Source organism: Paramisgurnus dabryanus, chromosome 24, assembly GCF_030506205.2.
Source record: "Paramisgurnus dabryanus chromosome 24, PD_genome_1.1, whole genome shotgun sequence".
Lineage (NCBI taxonomy): Eukaryota > Metazoa > Chordata > Actinopteri > Cypriniformes > Cobitidae > Paramisgurnus > Paramisgurnus dabryanus.
The window spans coordinates 13,839,772-13,862,182 of record NC_133360.1 but is presented as its reverse complement, the minus strand read 5'-3'; the positions used below and the strand labels follow the sequence as shown (position 1 = coordinate 13,862,182).

Here is a 22,411-nt window from a genome sequence, read left to right as displayed (position 1 = left end):
TGGATTATTTCCCGTTTCTCTGTCTCACTCAGTCTAACATGCAGGAATGCCAAGTTGACAACGCGCACTTAATTACATTCTGCGGAATAGAAAAAGTTAAGTCTGACATTTTATTTCACGGTAAGTTACCGCGGACCAATCAGCAGCCATGTAACGTGCAATTCGAGTGATTGACAGAAAACCTGACAAGTTACAAAACAATATGACCTTTTCAGCTCATCATGAACGCGAACATGGGAGGCCCCTGAACTTGGGAGGCTGAGGTGAGCCTGTGCATTAAGGCGGCCTTGGCTGTGACCACAATGCAAATCTCAGGTAAGTTCTTATCTGTAAGTGTCATTATCAAATCACATGATTTTGTAATACTATATACACTGTAAAAAAATAATATGCCCCATCTACTCAATAAAATTGTGGCAACAGATTACAAGCAATATCATTAATTAACATTCAACAAATAAAAATTGATTTAGATTTACTCTATAAACTCCTTAATATTAACATATTCAAAAAGACAAACTGCAATTTGCAATTAAAAAATGTATTGAAATTTAAACAAAAATATTGGGTATACAGGACAAAGACCTAGCATTATTCAGTAAATACTATTAAATTATACTATTTTAATTTAACATCATGATTTAAAATGTATCCATTAATATTATTATTAATAATGAGCATTATATCTGATTTTAGAATGACAGACAAAGATGAATCAATTCTTATTTTATTGCAGTCAAAAGAGCAGGAAAACATCTAATTTTAATGGTGTATTAGTAATAGTGTAAACTTCAAAAAGTATTTTACAGTCTAAAGAAAACCGTCCACATTTCCCGACGAAAGGTTCCATGTTTGTGTTCTACTACATTGATTCACATCCAGAACATCAGACAGCAGTTTAGACTTACTGTACTGTAATCAGTTTATAAACTTTGAAGAACCCAGCTCCAAGAAAAGTTTCTGAAACACCTAAAAAGATGCCTGGGATACTGGAGATTCAATGCATAGATCCAATCCAATCCAAGGAGGATAAAGCATGCCCTGGGAACACCTTTAAGGCCTCGATAACAATTCCAGCATCCCTTGGGCTGCCACTCCTAGAAGATCCATTCTTTACAATTACAGCCATCACAAGCTGCTCAAGTCCCGCCTCTTCATCATTATCCGGCAACATTAAACAGCAATTATGTCTAAAAACCTTATATATTTTTACAGCTTGAATATTGAAATAATCCACACTTAAACTTGTATATTAAAATGTTTTAAAGAAAACTGGAAGATATGTGCAATGGAGTTCATCTGAGTTTGTGGCTAATCATGTGTGTTCTCATTGGAATTACAAATATCATCAAAAATTTTTTGAAAAGATATATTATCTATATTTATAACTTGGGCAAATCTTTTCCATTTTTTTCTGTCACACGATAGGATACAGTCACATATTTATTTGATAACCAAGTTACTCACATGTGTATATACAAACACATACACTATATACACAATATAATATGTACAATATATTTATTTAATAATATTCCTCACCTTTAGTTGTGAATAAAGTTCTTCCTCAGCAATGTTTCACGTTGTCTGCAGGAAACTGCAGTACAGGCCTTCATGAACACAGAATTTAGTTAATAGGTCGCGAAATTAATAATAAAAATAATTATTATTATTATTATAAATGTTCATTTTACATTATGTAGAAAGCCTAAACATTTTAAAAAGATAACTTATACATTTAATATCTTCCTCACCTTTTGTGGAATTAAATGAATAATGTTACATTTCCCCTCAGTAATGCTTCAAGTGTCGGTGGGCAGCAGAAAACTCCAGTAAGAGGCCTTTGTCAAACAATTCAGTCAGCAATGTTTCATGTTTTCCGCGGGAAAAATTCAACACAGGGCTTCGCAATTGAGCACACAATTAATTTACAGCGGAGAATAGTTTTACATTACCATTTGAATCGAATACATTGTGGATATAATTAACACAAAACTAAATAAACCGAAAAAGACCGCAGTAAAGTCATACTTATCTTTAAAACACGAACCTCAGAGCGAGCAAGCGGATTAAGAGAACCCACCCATTCAGATGAACAATATGGCTGAATCCCAAATCGCATACTGCCATACTATATAGTAGGCAAAAAGCAGTAGGCGAACGAATAGTATGTCCGAAACCTCATGCTGCGTCCGAAACCGCCTACTACATACTATATAGTACGTGAAAAGCAGTAGGCGAGGCGAGTAGTATGTCCGAATACATAGTATTCGAAAAACAGTATGCGAAAAGTACCTGGATGACCTACTACTTCCGGTTAGATTTTGCAGTGTGCATACGATGGACGCTTCACTATCCCATGATGCCCCGGACGAGGAGTTATCCAAAGAAGAAGAAGAGGCACGCGGCTGTTTTCGCGCTGAAATGACATGACGTGATGACGACGTATGTCACGTGATGTAGCAACATGGCGGATGTAGTACGTCCGAATCTCATTCATACTACCAGGATTCATACTATACAGTACCTACTGTTTTAACCCCAAGTAAGTAGGTACTTCATCTAATTCAGTACCTACTATACAGTATGCGGTTTCGAACGCAGCCTCAGTATACGTAAAAGGGTAGGCGAGAATTAGCGGGATTTTGGACTATTTCTCGCGAGATTCAGAGGCACGTGTACTTAAGTATTGTCCGAAACCGCCTACTTACTGAAAATGTAGTAGGGGAAACAGCACGTGAACAAAGTAGTACGTCCGAATCCTCAGTATCCATAAAATCAGTAGGCGAGAAATCCCCAGATGCCCTACTGAGTCCGCCCAGATTCTGAAGCGTGCATCGGATGGACACTTCTATCCCAGCTTTCCCATGATGCCACAGGAAAGCAAAGCAATCGACCAGAGACCAGCCAATCGTGATTTCGATACACACACAGGGCTGTTCCTCAGCACCCAGACTTCACGCACAGACCAGTGCTCAGCTGATTCATGAAAATAAAGCTGTAGAATTGTCACAGCTGTGTTGAGCTGACAGTAAATATGTGATGGTTTGTTAGAAAAATACATTTGAATAAAGTTTTGTTTCATATGGGATTACTTCTATATGTTTTCATTTATTGTGATGGTTTTATTCATTAATTTTTTATTCATGTTTCCTGTTGTTTTAAGTAAATACAAGAGATTGCTTCACTAAAATGTATATAATCACATTGCCTGCAGTGTCTAGTTTGTATTCAAGCACAGCTGTCATCTGACAATAGATATTAAATTACAATCTGCTTGTTTTACTTATTTTGTCCACTACAAAATAATGTGTAATATATGTGTAACACTGTTACAGATCAAGTTACTGATGCAATCAGGTGTTAGTGCACCTGTCCCTCATACACACGCATACGTTTTCATGTCTGTTATTAGGTTTGTTTGAGTTTATGCACCGCTGTAAGAACCAACAGCTGGATGACATCAAAGTACCGTGAGAGCGATTCCAGAAATCACACGGAGAAGTCTGATTTCGAGTTGCTCTCGCGGTATTGTAATGTCAATCTCCTGTCGGTTCTTGTGGTTCCGCATGAACTCGAACAAGTCTACTACGTTATATGTCACATGATAACGTCAACATGGCGAATGCTGTCCTTACTTAACGTGAACGTACATACTGCCTTAGCGCACGTTAAGTAGGTACCCAGTGAAATTCAGTACCTACACAGTAATGTTGCGTTCCAGGCAGGTTTTTAAACCCGTGAATTACGACTTCAAAACCACGACTCACGACTCTATGCGTTCCAGGCAGCCTGTAACTCGTGTTTTTACAACCTTCTACCTGTGAAAGTGCAGTGGAACGGCAGTCAAACTCGTGACTTCCCACCCGTGAATTCGTACTAGATTGATGTACTCCCAGTTCAGAGTCGTGAGTCGTGGTTTTGAAGTCGTGATTCACGGGTTACCGTTTGCCTGGAACGCAGCATAAGTATGCGATTTCGGATTCAGCCTATGATTGTCAGTTTTTGTGTCACTTAAAATGAGTTACAGCTGGACCACCAATCGCAAAGTTTTTCACAGCAAGCATGGCACCAGCCGCAAGTGGTTGACATACAGTGAAAAAACACAATCACTGTCAGGCCCGGGGTGGGTAATCGGGAGAACCGGTAGAATTCCCGGTGGGCCGCTTCACTTTTGGGCCGGGCGAGTTTTTTTTTTTTTTTTTTACATTTATCACGTTACTGAGTCTACCTTCTCTTAAATAACACTACACTGGTTCCGCATTCTGACACCGCAGCGTGCAGCCTCTGCATGGGCTGTACCATGCGAGTGAGTTCCCCCCTCCCCTCCCATAGAGTTGGTTCGGTCCATTTCACGTCTTTCCCAAAACTTTTTCGCCGCCGCCTACCAATAGCTGGACCGGCGCTATCGTTACTGTACGCGTCTGGGAAGATGGATTGGAGAAAGAGGCCGGGAGGGGCTGAAAAAGCCAGGTTAAAAAAAGAAAGGCATTGGAAGAGGATGCTGCCAAATGTGCTAAGATAACAGATTTATTTTCAAAAGGACCAACACAAGTGGCAACAGGTAAAGAGAGATAGTAATGATTAGATTAGCATTAGCAACGTAATTATTCGCCTAATACCGTTGTCAACCTATTCACAAGCAAAATATAAAATTTCATTAAAATATTAGCATTTTGTGTATTACCCAATACATGGCGATTCATAGACTTTGAAAATATCATGCAATTTAATATTGATAACAAAACTCAAGCTTTATCATGCAGTAAAATTACTTTTTATTATATTTTATTTTAATTACTAATTGTTTTTTTGTAGCTTCTGAGCAGCAGATAAGCCAGTCCCCCGCTGAAAATGAGGAGGTCATGATGACTACAGGGACAGGTAGAGAAGATACCAGAGTAAATTCTATGAATTAATGTTATTTAACCCTCAGGTTGTGTTCAAAACCCTAATAATGCTTTTTGTGTTCCCGGTCAAAAATGACCAGCCTACAAAAATAACTTATAATCACTTTTTATGCTATATAATCACCCAAAATTGAATTCAATCTTTTTTCTAAACATCATCTTTCAATAAGAATTGTTTTTATATTTCTATTTGCATCTGATTAATCATAGGCCTCATTTATCTGAGAGTATGTATCATGTTTTTTGAGTAAAAAAGCATTATTTTGAATACATTTGGAAATATTTAATAAAATAGACAAAATTGGCAATGATGAAATACTACCTATCTGAGTCTGACACCTCAGGTATATGTCCTTCTGCCCTATTTGTTATGCAATATAGGTGAGTCAGATGCTGAAAGAGCAGATGTAGAGTCAGAGACAGCATCCAGTGAGATAACAGCTCTGCAAGAGGTCCCAGAGGAACAGGCAGATGCAAGTGTAGATGAGGAAGCCTATCATTTTGATTATTTTGCTCTTCCTCAAGCACAGGATCTAGACACATTTTTTTAATTACCATCCTCAGCAGCCCATAAAACACCACCTTAGTAGCTAAAGTTTTTCACAGCAAGCATGGCACCAGCCGCAAGTGGTTGACATACAGTGAAAAAACACAATCACTGTCAGGCCCGGGGTGGGTAATCGGGAGAACCGGGAGAATTCCCGGTGGGCCGCTTCACTTTTGGGGCGGTCGAGTTTTTTTTTTTTTTTTTACATTTGGCATGTTAGTGAGCAGGCCCGGGGTGGGTAATCGGGAGAACCGGGAGAATTCCCGGTGGGCCGCTTCACTTTTGGGCCGGGCGAGTTTTTATTTTTTTTCACGTTACTGAGTCTACCTTCTCTTAAAAAACACTACACTCGTTCTGCATTCTGACACCGCAGCGTGCAGCCTCTGCATGGGCTGTACCATGCGAGTGAGTTCCCCCCTCCCCTCCCATAGAGTTGGTTCGGTCCATTTCACATCTTTCCCAAAACTTTTTCGCCGCCGCCTACCACACTGTAAAAGAAATCCGTAGAAATTGCAGCTGGGTTGCCGGTAATTTACCGTAGATTTAAATTTATGTTTTTAACTGGCAACATTTTGTTCAAAGTTAAATGAACATTAAACATTTACAAGTCTTTGTCTTTATAGAGTAAAACTAAAAAAACAGCATCAAGTAAAACATTCTGGGAAACAAAATCTGAAGCAAAAAACAGAAAAAGGTTGATGATGACTTCTGGTTCCCAGAATGCTTTGCATGAGGCTGTTATTGTATAGTTTTATTCTGTAAAGACAAATACTTGTTAATATTTAAAATTGATTGAACTTTGAACAAATTCTTGCCAGTAAATTACATAAATGTAAATCTACGGTAAATTACCGGCAACCCAGCTGCAATAACATTGTAATTTCTACGGAATTTTTTTACAGTGCAATAGCTGGACCGGCGCTATCGTTACTGTACGCATCTGGGAAGATGGATGGGAGAAAGAGGCCAGGAGGGGCTGAAAAAGCCAGGTTAAAAAAAAGAAAGGCATTGGAAGAGGATGCTGCCAAATGTGCTAAGATAACAGATTTATTTTCAGAAGGACCAACACAAGTGGCAACAGGTAAAGAGAGATAGTAATGATTAGATTAGCATTAGCAACGTAATTATTCGCCTAATACCGTTGTCAACCTATTCACAAGCAAAATATAAAATTTCATTAAAATATTAGCATTTTGTGTATTACCCAATACATGGCGATTCATAGACTTTGAAAATATCATGCAATTTAATATTGATAACAAAACTCAAGCTTTATCTGTGTATGCAGTAAAATTACTTTTTATTATATTTTATTTTAATTACTAATTGTTTTTTGTAGCTTCTGAGCAGCAGATAAGCCAGTCCCCCGCTGAAAATGAGGAGGTCATGATGACTACAGGGACAGGTAGAGAAGATACCACAGTAAATTCTATGAATTAATGTTATTTAACCCTCAGGTTGTGTTCAAAACCCTAGTAATGCTTTTTGTGTTCCCGGTCAAAAATGACCAGCCTACAAAAATAACTTATAATCACTTTTTATGCTATATAATCACCCAAAATTGAATTCTATCTCTTTTCTAAACATCATCTTTCAATAAGAATTGGTTTTATATTTCTATTTGCATTTGATTAATCATAGGCCTTATTTATCTGAGAGTATGTATCATGTTTTTTGAGTAAAAAAGCATTATTTTGAATAAATTTGGAAATACTTAATAAAATAGACAAAATTGGCAATGATGAAATACTACCTATCTGAGTCTGACACCCCTGGTATATGTCCTTCTGCCCTATTTGTTATGCAATATAGGTGAGTCAGATGCTGAAAGAGCAGATGTAGAGTCAGAGACAGCATCCAGTGAGATAACAGCTCTGTAAGAGGTCCCAGAGGAACAGGCAGATGCAAGTGTAGATGAGGAAGCCTATCATTTTGATTATTTTGCTCGTCCTCAAGCACAGGATCTAGACACATCTTTTTAATTACCATCCTCAGCAGCCCATAAAACACCACCTTAGTAGCTAAAGTTTTTCACAGCAAGCATGGCACCAACCGCAAGTGGTTGACATACAGTGAAAAAACACAATCACTGTCAGGCCCGGGGTGGGTAATCGGGAGAACCGGGAGAATTCCCGGTGGGCCGCTTCACTTTTGGGCCGGTCGAGGTTTTTTTTTTTTTTTACATTTGTCACGTTAGTGAGTCTACCTTCTCTTAAATAACACTACACTCGTTCCGCATTCAGACACCGCAGCGTGCAGCCTCTGCATGGGCTGTACCATAGATATGTATAAAGGCTAGATGTCTCGTCCGCGCTGCTGGCCAATTGAGTGGAACGTCCGCATTTTGGCGGCCATCTTACCACAGGGCACTCGCTCACTCGTAGCATTGAGTTTTAATGATGCAGGTACTTTTAAATGACCATAACTTGCTTAATTTTTTACCGATTTTCAAACGGATTGGTTTGTTATAAATGTCAAAGATGTACCTATGACACTGCATACCTATACTAAAAATAAATAAAAAATTCATGAAACATGTTAAAGCATCCAGAATTATAGCCACGTTAATAACGTTTGTAAAAAAACAAACCGTATGAAAATCGGTAGAAAATTGAGCAAGTTATGGTCATTTTAAAGGAGACATATCATGCTAAATCCACTTTCTTAGCTCTTAAATGCATTTTGTTGTATATTTGTAGTGTTTATAAGTACAAAAAAGTTGAAATTAGTCTCTTCAGGTGCTTTGTTGATATCTTTATATTCTTTTTTGGTCATATTTTCCAACCTGTTCTGATTTTTCTATTATCTATTACGTTTTTTGAACAATTACGTCACAGTATTTGCAGCGGAACTGCCAAATAAGGACATCGACTCCCAGCCCAACACTTCGAGCAATCCGCCATTTTTTATTTCTCGCTGCGATATTGTAGTCCAAGCTCAAGGATGCAGAAGTTACGAGAGCGTAAGAAATGTACCCATATCTGTGGGTAAAGTCATTTTTGTGTGCCCGAAGCACTTCAAGGATAACTACTTCACCAATATCCGCCAGTATAAAGAAGGATTTGCAGATAGACTTCGTCTGATTGAGGGGTCAATTACTTCTATCTTTGGAGACGGCGAGCAGAGCACTTCGGTAAGCTGTAAATAACTTAAAAAAAGTAAAGTACACGGTGGTCACGGTTTAGCAGTGCCGTTTCTCAATCCGAAGGCTGCAGCCTGCGGAGATTGCTTTTTGGTCATCAAGCCTGGTTTAATTAAGTTAACTGAGCATTAAATTTGCAAATCATGAGCACATTAAAACAACTTACGATTAACTAAGAATAATAGTCAACTTTATAATTGTTAATATTCTGAAATAAGACCGTCTTGATGACGTATGCAGCCAAGAAACGCGACCTCCGGGGGGGGCTGAAAAAGCCAGGTTAAAAAAAAGAAAGGCATTGGAAGAGGATGCTGCCAAATGTGCTAAGATAACAGATTTATTTTCAAAAGGACCAACACAAGTGGCAACAGGTAAAGAGAGATAGTAATGATTAGATTAGCATTAGCAACGTAAGTATTCGCCTAATACCGTTGTCAACCTATTCACAAGCAAAATATAAAATTTCATTAAAATATTAGCATTTTGTGTATTACCCAACACATGGCGATTCATAGACTTTGAAAATATCATGCAATTTAATATTGATAACAAAACGTCTCGGTTACGTATGTAACCCTCGTTCCCTGAAGGAAGGGAACGGAGACGTCACGTCGTGACCGACGAATTGGGAACCGCTCCGCGGGTGACCTATCTACTTCGAGAAACTATAAAAACGCCAATGAACTTGGCATGCAGGTATTTGCATAATGCCGGCGCCGCCCCGCCAGGTGCGTATATAAGACGCAGGTGCACAATACCAAATTAGCTATATTATTGCTGAGAAGCCGAGCAACAGTGCCCGGCCTGAAAAACAGCAATGGAACAGCAAACTGTGGCGACGGGACGTGACGTCTCCGTTCCCTTCCTTCAGGGAACGAGGGTTACATACGTAACCGAGACGTTCCCTTTCAGTCGGTCACTACGACGTCACGTCGTGACCGACGAATTGGGAATCCCTACCAAAACGCCACTGCAGCTGAACTCTTCCAGTGTCTGTAAAAGCCCTCCGCCCTCCACATAGGGGGCGGAACCTAAGGCGAAATGCAGAAGGCCGGTCACTACCTGTTCCTTAACCCACGATAGTGAAGCAGCGAACTGGGGAAGCGTCTAAACTGAGCGGAGCTAGAACACTGCGGAAGCCATCCCCTATGAAGGTTGAATGGATGACATAAAAATATGAAACAACCGATAGGTTGCTCATAAAAAGTCTCTGAACAAAACATAGTATGCAGAGAGATGCAGAGCAGGCTCTGCTAAGGAAAAACATGGAGGATTAGTACCCCACGGAGTATACACACAAATGAACCCCACGTAGGGGACAAATGTGGACGCCTAGCCTACACAGGTTTACAGAGAATACATCAGTGATAGGTTGACAGCGGATGCTCCGCAACACCAGCTATCAGGGCGGTGGAGGAGAGGCAAAAACAGTTTTTTAGACGTTTTTGCCCCGATGGCCTTCCATATTGGTGCAGATGTGCAGCACCAAAATAGAGGCTCCAAGCCGACACACGAGCCGACCCTCTGCATTCTTAACTAGTTAGTAGAAAGAACCCGAGTGGAAACCGGTTCGACACGAACACTATAGAATCTTGTGAACGTATTAGGTGTCGCCCAGCCTGCAGCTCTACAAATATCTGTTAGCGAGGAACCGCGAGCCAGTGCCCAAGATGATGCCACACTGCGTGTAGAGTGGGCACGTAAATTAAACGGACAAGGCACATTCTGCTTTTGATATGCAAGGGCTATAGTATCCACAATCCAATGGGACATCCTCTGCTTGGTGACAGCTTTTCCTTTCTGCTGACCACCGTAACAAACAAAGAGCTGATCTGAGGTCCTAAAGCTTTGCGTCCTGTCTATATACACACGTAGTGCACGAACAGGGCATAACAAAGCCGTGGCTGGGTCTGCCTCCTCCAAAGGCAGCGCTTGGAGGTTCACCACTTGATCTCTGAAAGGAGTGGTGGGAACTTTGGGCACAAAGCCGGGCCGGGGTCTCAGTGTTACGCTGGATGCAGCCGGCCCGAACTGAAGGCACGATTCGTCGACCGAAAATGCATGAATATCCCCTATCCTCTTAACAGAAGCCAAAGCAAGGAGAGTTAATGTTTTCATAGTAAGAAATTTAACACTCACACTATGCAGAGGCTCAAATGGGGCTTCCTGGAGTGATTTCAGCACCAAGGACAGGTCCCAAGGAGGAATAGAGGGAGGACGCGAAGGATTCAGTCTTCGAGCGCCTCTGAGAAATCTAATGACCAGGTCGTGCTGACCCACTGTCCTACCGTTTACGGGTGAATGGTGAGCTGATATCGCAGCTATATCGACCTTAATAGTGGATGGTGACAGCCTATTCTCCAAACGGCGCTGGAGATATAAAAGCACAACACTAATCGGGCATTCTCGGGGGTTTTCACTTTGGGAAGAACACCAGTCGACAAACAGGTTCCATTTAAGCGCGTAAGCCTGTCTTGTAGACGGCGCTCGCGCAGCAGCAATAGTGTTAGATACCTCTTGCGGTAAATCACTCAAATCCTCCGTGCCCCGTCCAGAGACCACACATGGAGGTTCCACAGGTCGGGGCGCGGGTGCCATAATGTGCCCTCTTGTTGAGAAAGAAGGTCCTTCCTCAGGGGAATCTTCCACGGAGGGGCTGTCGCGAGGAGAGAGAGTTCTGGAAACCAACTCCTGGTTGTTCAATACGGTGCCACCAACAGCACGCTCTCCTCGTCCTCCCGGATTTTGCATAGGGTTTGCGCAATGAGGCTCACCGGAGGGAACGCGTATTTGCGCATGTTTCGCGGCCAGCTGTGTGCCAATGCATCCACGCCGAGCGAGTCGTCGGCTACTGAATAGAACAGGCGACAATGGGTCGTCTCTGGGGAAGCAAACAGATCTATCTGCGCTTTGCCGAAACGTCTCCAAATCTGCTGAACCGCAATGGGGTGGAGTCGCCATTCGCCGGGACGCGCAGCCCGAGAGAGCGCATCCGCCTCTACATTGAGCGTGCCCGGGATGTAAATGGCACGAAGAGAGCTCAGATTCTTCTGACTCCAAGTGAGGAGATGACGGGCGAGATGCGACAGGTGACGCGAGCGTAAACCGCCTTGACGATTGATGTACGCCACGGTCGCAGTGTTGTCTGTGCGAACTAATACATCTTTGCCCTGTAACTCGTTGCTGAAACGGACGAGCGCAAGATATACAGCCCACATTTCTCGGCAATTTATGTGCCAATGCAGCTGGGGTGCCGTCCAGACCCCCGAAGCCGCAAGCCCATCGTACGTGGCCCCCCACCCCGTGTCCGAAGCATCTGTGCATACTATTGCATGCCTGGAGACCTGTCTCAGAGGCACACCGGCTCGGAGAAACGCACGGTCTGACCACGGAGTGAAAGTGCGACGACACGCAGGTGTAATGATAACACGGTGAATGCCGCGCAGCCACGCTCTCCTCGGGACTCGATCGTGAAGCCAATGCTGAAGCGGTCGCATATGAAGCAGTCCGAGCGGAGTTACAGCTGCGGCTGCTGCCATATGCCCCAGGAGCTTCTGAAATTGTTTCAGCGGGACCGCGCTCTTGCTCTTGAATGTATTCAGGCAAGTCAGAATCGACTGTACACGCGCTTCTGTTAGACGAGCTGTCAAATCGATCGAGTCCAGTTCCATCCCGAGAAAAGAGATTCTCTGCACGGGGCAACGCTTGCTCTTTTCCCAGTTGACCCGAAGACCCAAACGAGCGAGGTGTTTTAGAGTTAAATCTCTGTGATCGCACAGCGTCTGACGTGTTTGAGCTATTATGAGCCAATCGTCTAAATACGCGAGAATCGCACACCTTTCTCTCTCAGGGGTTTTAAAGCCCCCTCCACTACTTTGGTGAAAACACGGGGAGACAGAGAGAGCCCGAATGGGAGGACTTTGTACTGGTATGCTCGCCCCTCGAACGCAAAGCGGAGAAACGGCCTGTGCCGGGGGAGAATCGATACGTGGAAGTACGCGTCCTTCAGGTCGATGGATGCGAACCAATCGTTTGGACGAATGCATGGAAATATGCGCTTGGGCGTCAGCATCTTGAACGGCATTCTGTGAAGTGCACGGTTCAGCGAACGCAGGTCCAGGATCGGTCGCAAGCCGCCGCTTTTCTTGGGTACAATAAAGTAAGGGCTGTAAAACCCCGACCTCATCTCGGCTGGAGGGACCGGCTCGATCGCGTCCTTCGCCAGTAGGACAGCAATCTCCGCACGGAGGACGTGCGCATCGGCAGCTCTCACCGCAGTGAAACGAACGCCGGAGAATTTGGGGGGACGCCGGGCAAATTGGATCGCGTAGCCGAGACGAATCGTGCGTAAAAGCCAACGCGACGGGCTGGGAAGCTGTTCCCACGCCCCCAGACACCGTGCGAGAGGGACTAAAGGCACGATCGGTGTACCCGCGGCGGGCGCAACGGAGGTGATCGCCGGTGTGTGCGTATTGGCCACACCGACAGCAGTGTTGTGCATGATAACACTCACCTGAGTCCGCTGCTGGGTGAGTGAGTAAGGGAGGCTCTGCTGAAGACACCTCACGCCACTCGATGCACCCTCTGGCGAAGGGGGAGGAAGACGATGGGTTATGAGCCCGTGATTGTCTTCTTTCCCCTGAGAAGTCAGAGAGCGCGATGGGGTTATGAGCCCGTGCGTTGCTCTCGTACTCCTCTGATGAGTCAGAGAACGAGGGGGGGTTATGAGCCCGCTCGTGTCTCCGGCGCTCATCTGAAGACCTAGAGATGGAAGTGGAATTCGCTCTTTTTGTGGAATTGTGGGTGCCGACTGAAAAGTCGGCGGAACAGAAAATTGAAACAAAGGATTCCCCAACCGGCCCTCCTCCGGTGGGGGGAGTGGTGCTTTCACCATCTCCCGAAGAGCGATCCCCTCCATCTCTAGGTCGCCCGTCTCAGGGCCGCTTCGATTTTCTTTTTCCACCCTTTGAAGCGGGCTGAGCGGGCGGGGCGGGCTGCTGACGACCGGTTCCTCGCTTCTTAGAAGAGCCCCGGGGAGGAACGGAGGCGGCCGCCGCAGGACGCCCTCGGCGAGGAGCAGGCTGAGGTGCCGACGTGGACGGGGCAGGCGCAGGACGCTTCCGACGTGGCATGATCTGAGCGATGGCCTCAGTCTGCTTCTTGGCCGCGGAGAATTGCTGGGCAAACTCCTCGACCGTCTCGCCGAACAGGCCGGTCTGGGAAACCGGAGCATTCAGGAGCCGGGTCTTATCAGCATCCTTCATGTCCGCCAGACACAGCCAGAGATGGCGTTCCTGGACTACCAGGGTAGACATCGCACGCCCGACGGCGCGTGCGGTGACCTTGGTCGCACGAAGCGCCAGATCCGTAGCCGCACGCAGTTCAGAGAACTCCGCCGAGTCGTGACCTCCTGCGTGCAGGTCCCTCAGAGCCTTAGCCTGGTGGACCTGCAGCAATGCCATGGCATGCAGGGCAGAGGCTGCCTCCCCACAAGCCTTGTAAGCAGCACCGGACAGCGCCGAAGACTGCTTACAGGCCCGTGAGGGGAGAGTAGGCTGGTCCCGCCAGGAGGAAGCGACACCGGCCGGACACAACTGCATCGCGACCGGCCGCTCCACTGACGGGATACCAGTGTACCCCTTGGCATCTCCACCCTCGAGAGAGGTGAGGGGTGAAGGCTGAAACGGTCGGTTCCGGGCGGAAAACGGGGTTTTCCACGACCGCGTCAGCTCTTCATGCACCTCGGGGAAGAAAGGCACCGGGGGCGAGGACTGAGAAGCCCTGGCACCCCCGAAGAACCAATCATCGAGGCAGGACGGTTCAGGTGGGGGAGGTTTAGTCCACTCCAAGCCGACCGCCTCCGCCGCCCGAGCGAGCATGGCTGCCATCTCGGGGTCGAACACAGAAGCCGCAACCTGGCCCGAAGGCGGGAGCGGATCCGGATCGACGTCCGAGGCTGACAACCCCCCTTCCGATGTTACGGTGGACATCGCATCGGGTGGAGGCTCGACAGAGCGCGAGGACACCGTAGAACACGGGCCGCTCGTCTCCATCGGGACCTCCGCTGGCAACGGATCAGGGCGCTGGGAGCTGCTGGACGAACCAGCAGACCGACCCAGCACCGTTATACGGAGATCATCCTTCGCAAGTCTGGTAGCTGCGCTCTTAGCAGCACCAGACTTGGAAGGCGGGCGCCGTTCCCGGAGAAACGACACCCGTCTCCGCAAATCCGCCATAGTCATGCCCTCACAGATGGAGCATGAACTATCACGCAACGCTGCCTCTGCGTGCTGGAGCCCCAGACACGAAAGACAACGCTGGTGGCCATCCCGGGGGGCGATGAACACACCGCATCCAGAAACCGAACACGGACGGAAATCCATCTTTAAAAAGACGACCCCGACCGTGACACGAATGAGTGGCTGTCTTTAAAAAGACACAAAGCTCAAACGTGCTGCTCTTTTAGGGAAATCACTCTTTTGTGCGAGCTGGTGAAACACACAGGGAGAGGCAACGCACTCACTCGAACTCAAGTCCTAAATTAAAGAGACAGAGAGAGAGAGAAAGGGTGGAGAAAAAACACTGCGAGCCTCCGCTGAGGTGTCTTTGCCCAACCAACTTCAGCAAGCTGAGATCTTATTTTCTTCCCTTCCAGAACAGGATCTACGAAGATCAGATAGAAAGCTTCTCGAGAGCAGATGTCTGCCGGCTTCGAAGCAATAAAAGCTAATTTGGTATTGTGCACCTGTGGCTTATATACGCACCTGGCGGGGCGGCGCCGGCATTATGCAAATACCTGCATGCCAAGTTCATTGGCGTTTTTATAGTTTCTCGAAGTAGATAGGTCACCCGCGGAGCGGTTCCCAATTCGTCGGTCACGACGTGACGTCGTAGTGACCGACTGAAAGGGAACTCAAGCTTTATCTGTGTGTGCAGTAAAATTACTTTTTATTATATTTTATTTTAATTACTAATTGTTTTTTGTAGCTTCTGAGCAGCAGATAAGCCAGTCCCCCGCTGAAAATGAGGAGGTCATGATGACTACAGGGACAGGTAGAGAAGATACCACAGTAAATTCTATGAATTAATGTTATTTAACCCTCAAGGTTGTGTTCAAAACCCTAATAATGCTTTTTGTGTTCCCGGTCAAAAATGACCAGCCTACAAAAATAACTGTTAATCACTTTTTATGCTATATAATCACCCAAAATTGAATTCAATCTTTTTTCTAAACATCATCTTTCAATAAGAATTGGTTTTATATTTCTATTTGCATCTGATTATATAGGCCTCATTTATCTGAGAGTATGTATCATGTTTTTTGAGTAAAAAAGCATTATTTTGAATACATTTGGAAATACTTAATAAAATAGACAAAATTGGCAATGATGAAATCCTGCCTACTACCTATCTGAGTCTGACACCCCTGGTATATGTCCTTCTGCCCTATTTGTTATGCAATATAGGTGAGTCAGATGCTGAAAGAGCAGATGTAGAGTCAGAGACAGCATCCAGTGAGATAACAGCTCTGTAAGAGGTCCCAGAGGAACAGGCAGATGCAAGTGTAGATGAGGAAGCCTATCATTTTGATTATTTTGCTCTTCCTCAAGCACAGGATCTAGACATATTTTTTTAATTACCATCCTCAGCAGCCCATAAAACACCACCTTAGTAGCTAAAGTTTTTCACAGCAAGCATGGCACCAGACGCAAGTGGTTGACATACAGTGAAAAAACACAATCACTGACATACGCATATTACAACAATTTAAGATTAAGAATAAAAGTCAAGATGTTAATATTCTGAAATCAGACAGTCTAGATGACGAATGGATCATAGAAATGCGACCTCCTATGGTTTAAACACTACATTGACGTCACAGCCAGGGGTGATTTTTGTCCGGTATATATGAGCGCTGAACGCCCTCTGATTATCTGGAGCTCCCATCGCCAAAGACTCGAAGGAAATGTTTAAATAGAAGATATCTTTATGAACCTACTGCAGATTCTTGTTTAAAAAACACACATTCTCGACTGAAATGCTTTCAAAACTTTGAAATGTGGCACAATAACAGAAATATTTCCTAAATCCGTGTGGTCAGCGCTCACGACATGCATATCAACCTGAAATGGTTTTTAATTTAAAACAGCATTTGTATTACGTTGGATTTATTCGGTATTTGCTATATTCGCAGGTACACAATAAGAATAGCGAAATCCTTTACAAAAACAATACGTAGTTTTTATTCCAGTCATTTTTAAGTAATTTTAAAACAAAAAAAATACCAAACTAGATGAAATTAATTTTATTAAATAAAGTTTAAATATTCAATTTCATCAAACCTACAAGCCTACAGAATTACTTTTTACAGTGTACTATTAGTGTTTTTTTTTTCATTACAGCTGTGATTGGAGATTCTATAGTTAATGGCAGAAAGGCTACCAAAAACACCTTGCAGTATATGGCATCAGTGCAGGTCAATGAAGCACATGAGTGTGGAGGATTTCTGATTTCCCCTAAATATGTCCTTACAGCCGCACACTGCGATATAAGGTATGAAACTGTATATATTACATCAAAAATGTAGTTTTTAATGAAGTTTGACTTGAATTAAAGTCATTAAAATGAATTGCAGTGATCATATGACTGTCGTCCTTGGTGACCACAACATCAATCAGAGAAATCTTCAAAGATACAAGGTGGCTCGCAAATTCATACCGAAACAGTTCAGACATGCAAGAGAGGGCGATGACATCATGCTTCTGAAGGTAAAGAGACACAACTGCTGTTTGTAGTGAATGTGAGCAAAAGTAAACTAAACAAGTATATGCAAAGTAACTTAAGTTTATTTACCTTCAAAGCTTGACAGGAAAGCAGTTTTGGGAAAACATTTGAAAACTGTCAATATCACAGATGAACGGCACCGTGTTAAAAATGGCACAAAGTGTCTGTTTGCTGGATGGGGTAAAACCAAAGAGAGTAATACTAAAGGAGTGAATGAACTTCAGGCAGTGAACGTTTCAATTGTTGACATCGACGAATGCAGGAAAGCATGGATGAAAAAATACAAGAAAATGGAAACATTTCCACCAAACATAACCTGCGCTGGTGGATATAAACAGAATACAGGGATGTGTAAGGTAATATGTTTACATTTTTATTCATTTGGCTAACACTTTTTTATGTACATTTGCATATATATTACTTATATTGACATATTGCAGTAATAAAAACATTTCCAACCCAATTTTTTTATGTTTGTTTCAGGGTGACTCAGGAGGTCCACTTGTATGCAATTCAGTGGCCGTGGGCATTGTTTCCTTCAAAAGTTCCACGTGTGAATCTTCTGATGTGCCAAATGTTTATACTGATATTTCAAAATATTCGCGCTGGATCAGAGCAATGATCAGTGGCGGTCCTGGCTAGATTTACGCCCTGGGCGAACCATCCCTTGGCCGCCCCCAGAAAAAAAAAGAATTACCCCCAAACCCCGCCACCAACATGTATTATTTTGTTATATATAATCTTAAATACAAAAAGGTAGCAAGAACAGAGAAAAACATGTAATACAGTATAAACACCCACTCATGCACACACACACACACACACACACACACACACACACACACACACACACACACACACACACACACACACAGTTGCTGCTGTGGAAGTATCTGACTCCTCATTTTGGCCAGTGGGTGCTCTAGCTCTAAAATATTTCAGAAGTGCCCCTGAATTAACAATTAAGATACAATTATGTAAGTTACTTATTTCACACATGCATCAGTTACTCAATTAAAATGACCTTAACACACATTTTATTAGTATTTGTTAACATCCTATAAACTAAGCATACACTGCAAATTATTTAAAAAGCTATATCACTTTAGCTTACAAAATGCCATGTCAATGTATATTAGAAGTTATTTAAGTTGACACATATAGCGTAAAGCAATAAAAAATTACACAGTCAGGAGGTCTGTGTGAATTTGCACTTTTTGTGTTGCACACACAAACTAGACTGTGTTGCCTATAGAGTGAATTTAGTTGCATGGCATTGCCTCAATTCTAATAGTTGCTAGTTCAGCAAAACTAAAACCAAATACAATCGTATTCTGTGGCTAATAGCAACATATTAGCAAGAGTGCGAGGCTAATATAAATAGCCTATTTCCTACTGTCACGTCACACGTTGTCACTCATAGAAATCGGCATACCTTTATCTTTTGCCCGTTTCTCCTCATCTTCTTTTCCTGAACCGGGCAACTGAGAAGGCTACTTTGGTCTTTTAATTTGATCCATGATGATGAAGATGAAGACTCGACATCATTAACTTTGCATTACATTTTGCCAACAACAACGTCCGTTTTACCCGTCAATCAACCGGAGTCACGTGACGTGAGTCACGTAAGTTAGATGACTCTACAGAATTTTTTCACATAACCCAATTAATTACATGTTCGTAGGTATATGTTTATGTAAATTTAGGAATGAAAAATACAATTTATTTGGAAGCAGACGCAGCAGTTTGTGTTGTGTGGCCTCTGGCCTGGGATCAGTCAATCCCTCACTCGCCCCCTTAAGGCGAGCGAGGGACTTGCAGTCGCAAGTTGATTCCCCGCCCCCCTCACCCGTGCCTTTTCTGAGACGCACACAACTGTGTTTCTCAGCACTAACTTGACATAGAAATGAGCGGTTTTGATATTTTTTTTTAGGGCGCTCGTGCGCCCTCACATAGATTGCGCCCTGGGCGTTCACCCACATTGCCCATAGCAAAAACCGGCCCTGGCAATGATGAATGAAAGGGAAACTTGAGACAGGCAACAACAGGCTGCATTGAAAAATTTCTTGACCAAATAAACTGTACTTTTGTTGACCGAGTCTGTGTTTTTGCAATAAAATTTGCAGTGCACATCTTATTTAACTGACTTTTTGTACTGTTATTCCTTGTAATATGAGCTAAAACACATTTTTGCATAGCTAGATATGACAAACTCAAATATCCAGATTATAAGATCCATACACTGCTGGAAAAAGAAATGGTCAAAATGTGTAACTAGGGCAGTTCCCTTTAAAAAGGTCCTTAAATGTACCATTAGGTACAGATATGTATACATTTGGTACCAATATGTGTCTTTAAGGGTACTAATAAGTTCTTTAGGTCCTTTTCCATTGCATAGTACCCCTCGTGTCAGCGCATTTTATTTTTAGTTTAGTACCATTTCAGAGTGGGAGGGATTACAGGCGTGGGATCTTACAACAAAGCACAGATGACAACAGGTTTGCTCGAGATAGCGCACACACGAATGTAAAGCTAATCTTGCATTTAGTGATGTTGTGGTAGTGACGATTCTCTCAGAACTTCTTAAGAACAACTATCTCCAACTCAGTTTTGACTTTTATCCAGAGATAAAGCGTAAACTCGACGAAAGATGCTGTCCGCAGCGTAGCGTTGCCAAGTCCTCTGCTTTTTTCGAGATTAGATTTGGGCGACTGATTTAACTGTTTCCATCAGTTGTTTTTATTTCTGCGGGTTAAAGATGAAATTGTTTCATTGATTAGTTATTGGTATGTGGGCTATGAATAGGCATTGGGATGCTTTTGGGCTAGTTTTGAATGACCATTCAGATGGATTTTATATGCGAATCTGGCAACCCTGGCTGTGCGATTGCACATACTTTCAGTTCGAATTCCATATAATGTACATGTGAATGCACATTTAAATCAGATTGCAATGTTTAGGGTGCATGTACACTGTATAGTCGTACCTGTAAACATAGCCATTTTGGTATCAGCTCAGATCGTTTTGAACCTCAACCGAGGTGGTACTAAAAAGGTATCGGGGAATTAAATACTGTACCCAGTGGAAAGCCCCCAAAAGTGAGTTGACCCGACCCGTGGGGCACTATATGCAATGGAAAAGTACCACTTGGTACCAAAATGTACCGCTGCGGTACTAATATGAACTCTTGGATGCAAAGCTGTATGTTTTAAAAAGTACAGCCCCAGTGACAGTTAGGGTACATATTTTGACAATTTGTTCTGACTAGGGTTGCAAAGGGGTGGAAACTTTACATGGTAAATTAATCTAGCGAATTTTGGAAAAAAAATTGAAAAACTTAAGGAAATGTATATAATCTGTATCATATACAAAAATAAATGAACATTTTGTTTGGTCATAATCAGACATGCATGCAAGGTAATACAAATTTACAAAATGATGTAAAAAGGAAAGCAAAAAATGACCCTAAATTTATAACGGTAGTGAGTATTGTTACAAAAGATTTACATTTTAAATAAATTGTTCTTTGTTTTAATAAATATGTTTTTTCTTTTTCATTTTATTCATCAAAGAATCCTTCAGAAATCATTCTAATATGAATTTATGTGAATACATGCAAATATGGACATTATTTTGTATGAAGGATTCAAGAAACTATCTGTGCATGTTATTGAAGATTGAACGTACATGCAGGGGGTGTAAGCAGTGCATATGACAGAGATTTGTGCAGGGCAAAAATTTTATTGAAACTGCATAAAATCTTGTTGTTTTAAGCAAAATTATAGAGTTTTAAAGATTCTTTTACTACATTTAAGAAATTATCCTTTATAGGCAACTCCGCATTTTTGAATTCCCAGTTTATTCCCATTAATTAATAATATATGCTGTAGCTCAAGTGGTAGTGCAGCACAAAGTTCATGGGTTTGATTCCCAGTGAACACGCATACTGATAAAATATATACTTTCAAATGCACTGTAAGTTGCTTTGGATAAAAGCATAAATGTACAAATACTATAAACGTTAAACAAAATTGGAAGACATATGGTTGCATCTCTAACTGCAGTTGGAAAGGATGTGTCATTGTGGGCTTGCGGTGTGGCACAGACCTACAGTATATAAACAGCCGTGCTGGTATGCAAACAGCATCTTGCCATCATGATGAAGTGCATTTACATACAGCCTGTTGCTGACTGTGGCTATAACAGGTCAGTAGTTGTAGCGGGCCTGCATCTGTCAAAATATGATTTATTACCCCCTGTCAAGCGCGTTTTGACAGGTGGGAGGGTCTATCAATCAAAAGGTGTACATGCTGTCCAGTTTTGAGTGTCGTATTTTATGGCTTTTAGACAGTGGCTGTCCAGAGCTGTGCGTGTTTTACGACGTGTCAACCAGCGCGTTGTTTTTCCTGTGTGTGTGTTTTTTGTCACGCGTATGTTTGTCGTATTTATTGCTGTGTAAAAAAGTTTGTTGTTTTGGCTGTCCAGTTTCTGGACTGTCAGTTTTTACGACCGGTCTGTGTGTGTGTGTCTCTCCCTCCCTCCCTTCTCAAACCCGCAGCCCCCTGCGCGTCTCTCAACGGGGTGCTTTGAGTCATTATGCTTTTAAAACGGTGGTGGTAAATAAAATGTAATACAGTCCACTCTGACAAAAATAAAGGTTTATTTTAGATTTAGGGATTTCTTGAACCAATTCTCAGATTAAAACATATGTGAATGCGCGCACCAACGGTGACAGAGAACGTACGCTGATGCGCTCTTATATCTGGGGTTAAGAACCTTTTAAATGTTTTAAGACATTTCATCCCATCTTCTGGTTTGTATTCATTAATGTCTTCTAACCCCAGGTGTGTATATGTGTATTTACGATAAATGTAACACGGTTCGCATTGTCAAAATAAAAGGTTTCTTGAACCTGCATGGTTTTCCTGCAGACCCGGCGCCAGACACAAATTCACGGACGGGCATTTCATTTTTTCAGGGGGGGGCACAAATGAGATCAACCTCACTGCAATGCATAATATCATTAAT

At 42.9% G+C, this 22,411-nt stretch overlaps 1 protein-coding gene across 1 annotated transcript; it reads left to right on the top strand.

Moving 5' to 3' along the window:
• Window positions 1–267: 267 nt before the first annotated feature.
• On the top strand, window positions 268–18,025 carry LOC135721176 (mast cell protease 1A-like). Its single transcript, XM_065243366.1, has 8 exons — window positions 268–315; window positions 4,819–4,884; window positions 6,797–6,862; window positions 15,587–15,652; window positions 17,002–17,152; window positions 17,235–17,367; window positions 17,461–17,739; window positions 17,867–18,025. Exons 1-8 carry the CDS (start codon window positions 303–305, stop codon window positions 18,023–18,025), a joined length of 933 nt encoding a protein of 310 aa, XP_065099438.1. The 5' UTR covers window positions 268–302.
• Window positions 18,026–22,411: the final 4,386 nt, after the last annotated feature.

What these genes read in the sequence shown, in the direction of transcription:
- LOC135721176 (XM_065243366.1), top strand. An exon ending in CATGATGACTACAGGGACAG is followed by an intron (nt 6,863 to 15,586) that starts GTAGAGAAGATA and finishes TGTTTTTTGTAG; the next exon opens with CTTCTGAGCAGCAGATAAGC. An exon ending in CATGATGACTACAGGGACAG is followed by an intron (nt 15,653 to 17,001) that starts GTAGAGAAGATA and finishes TTTTCATTACAG; the next exon opens with CTGTGATTGGAGATTCTATA.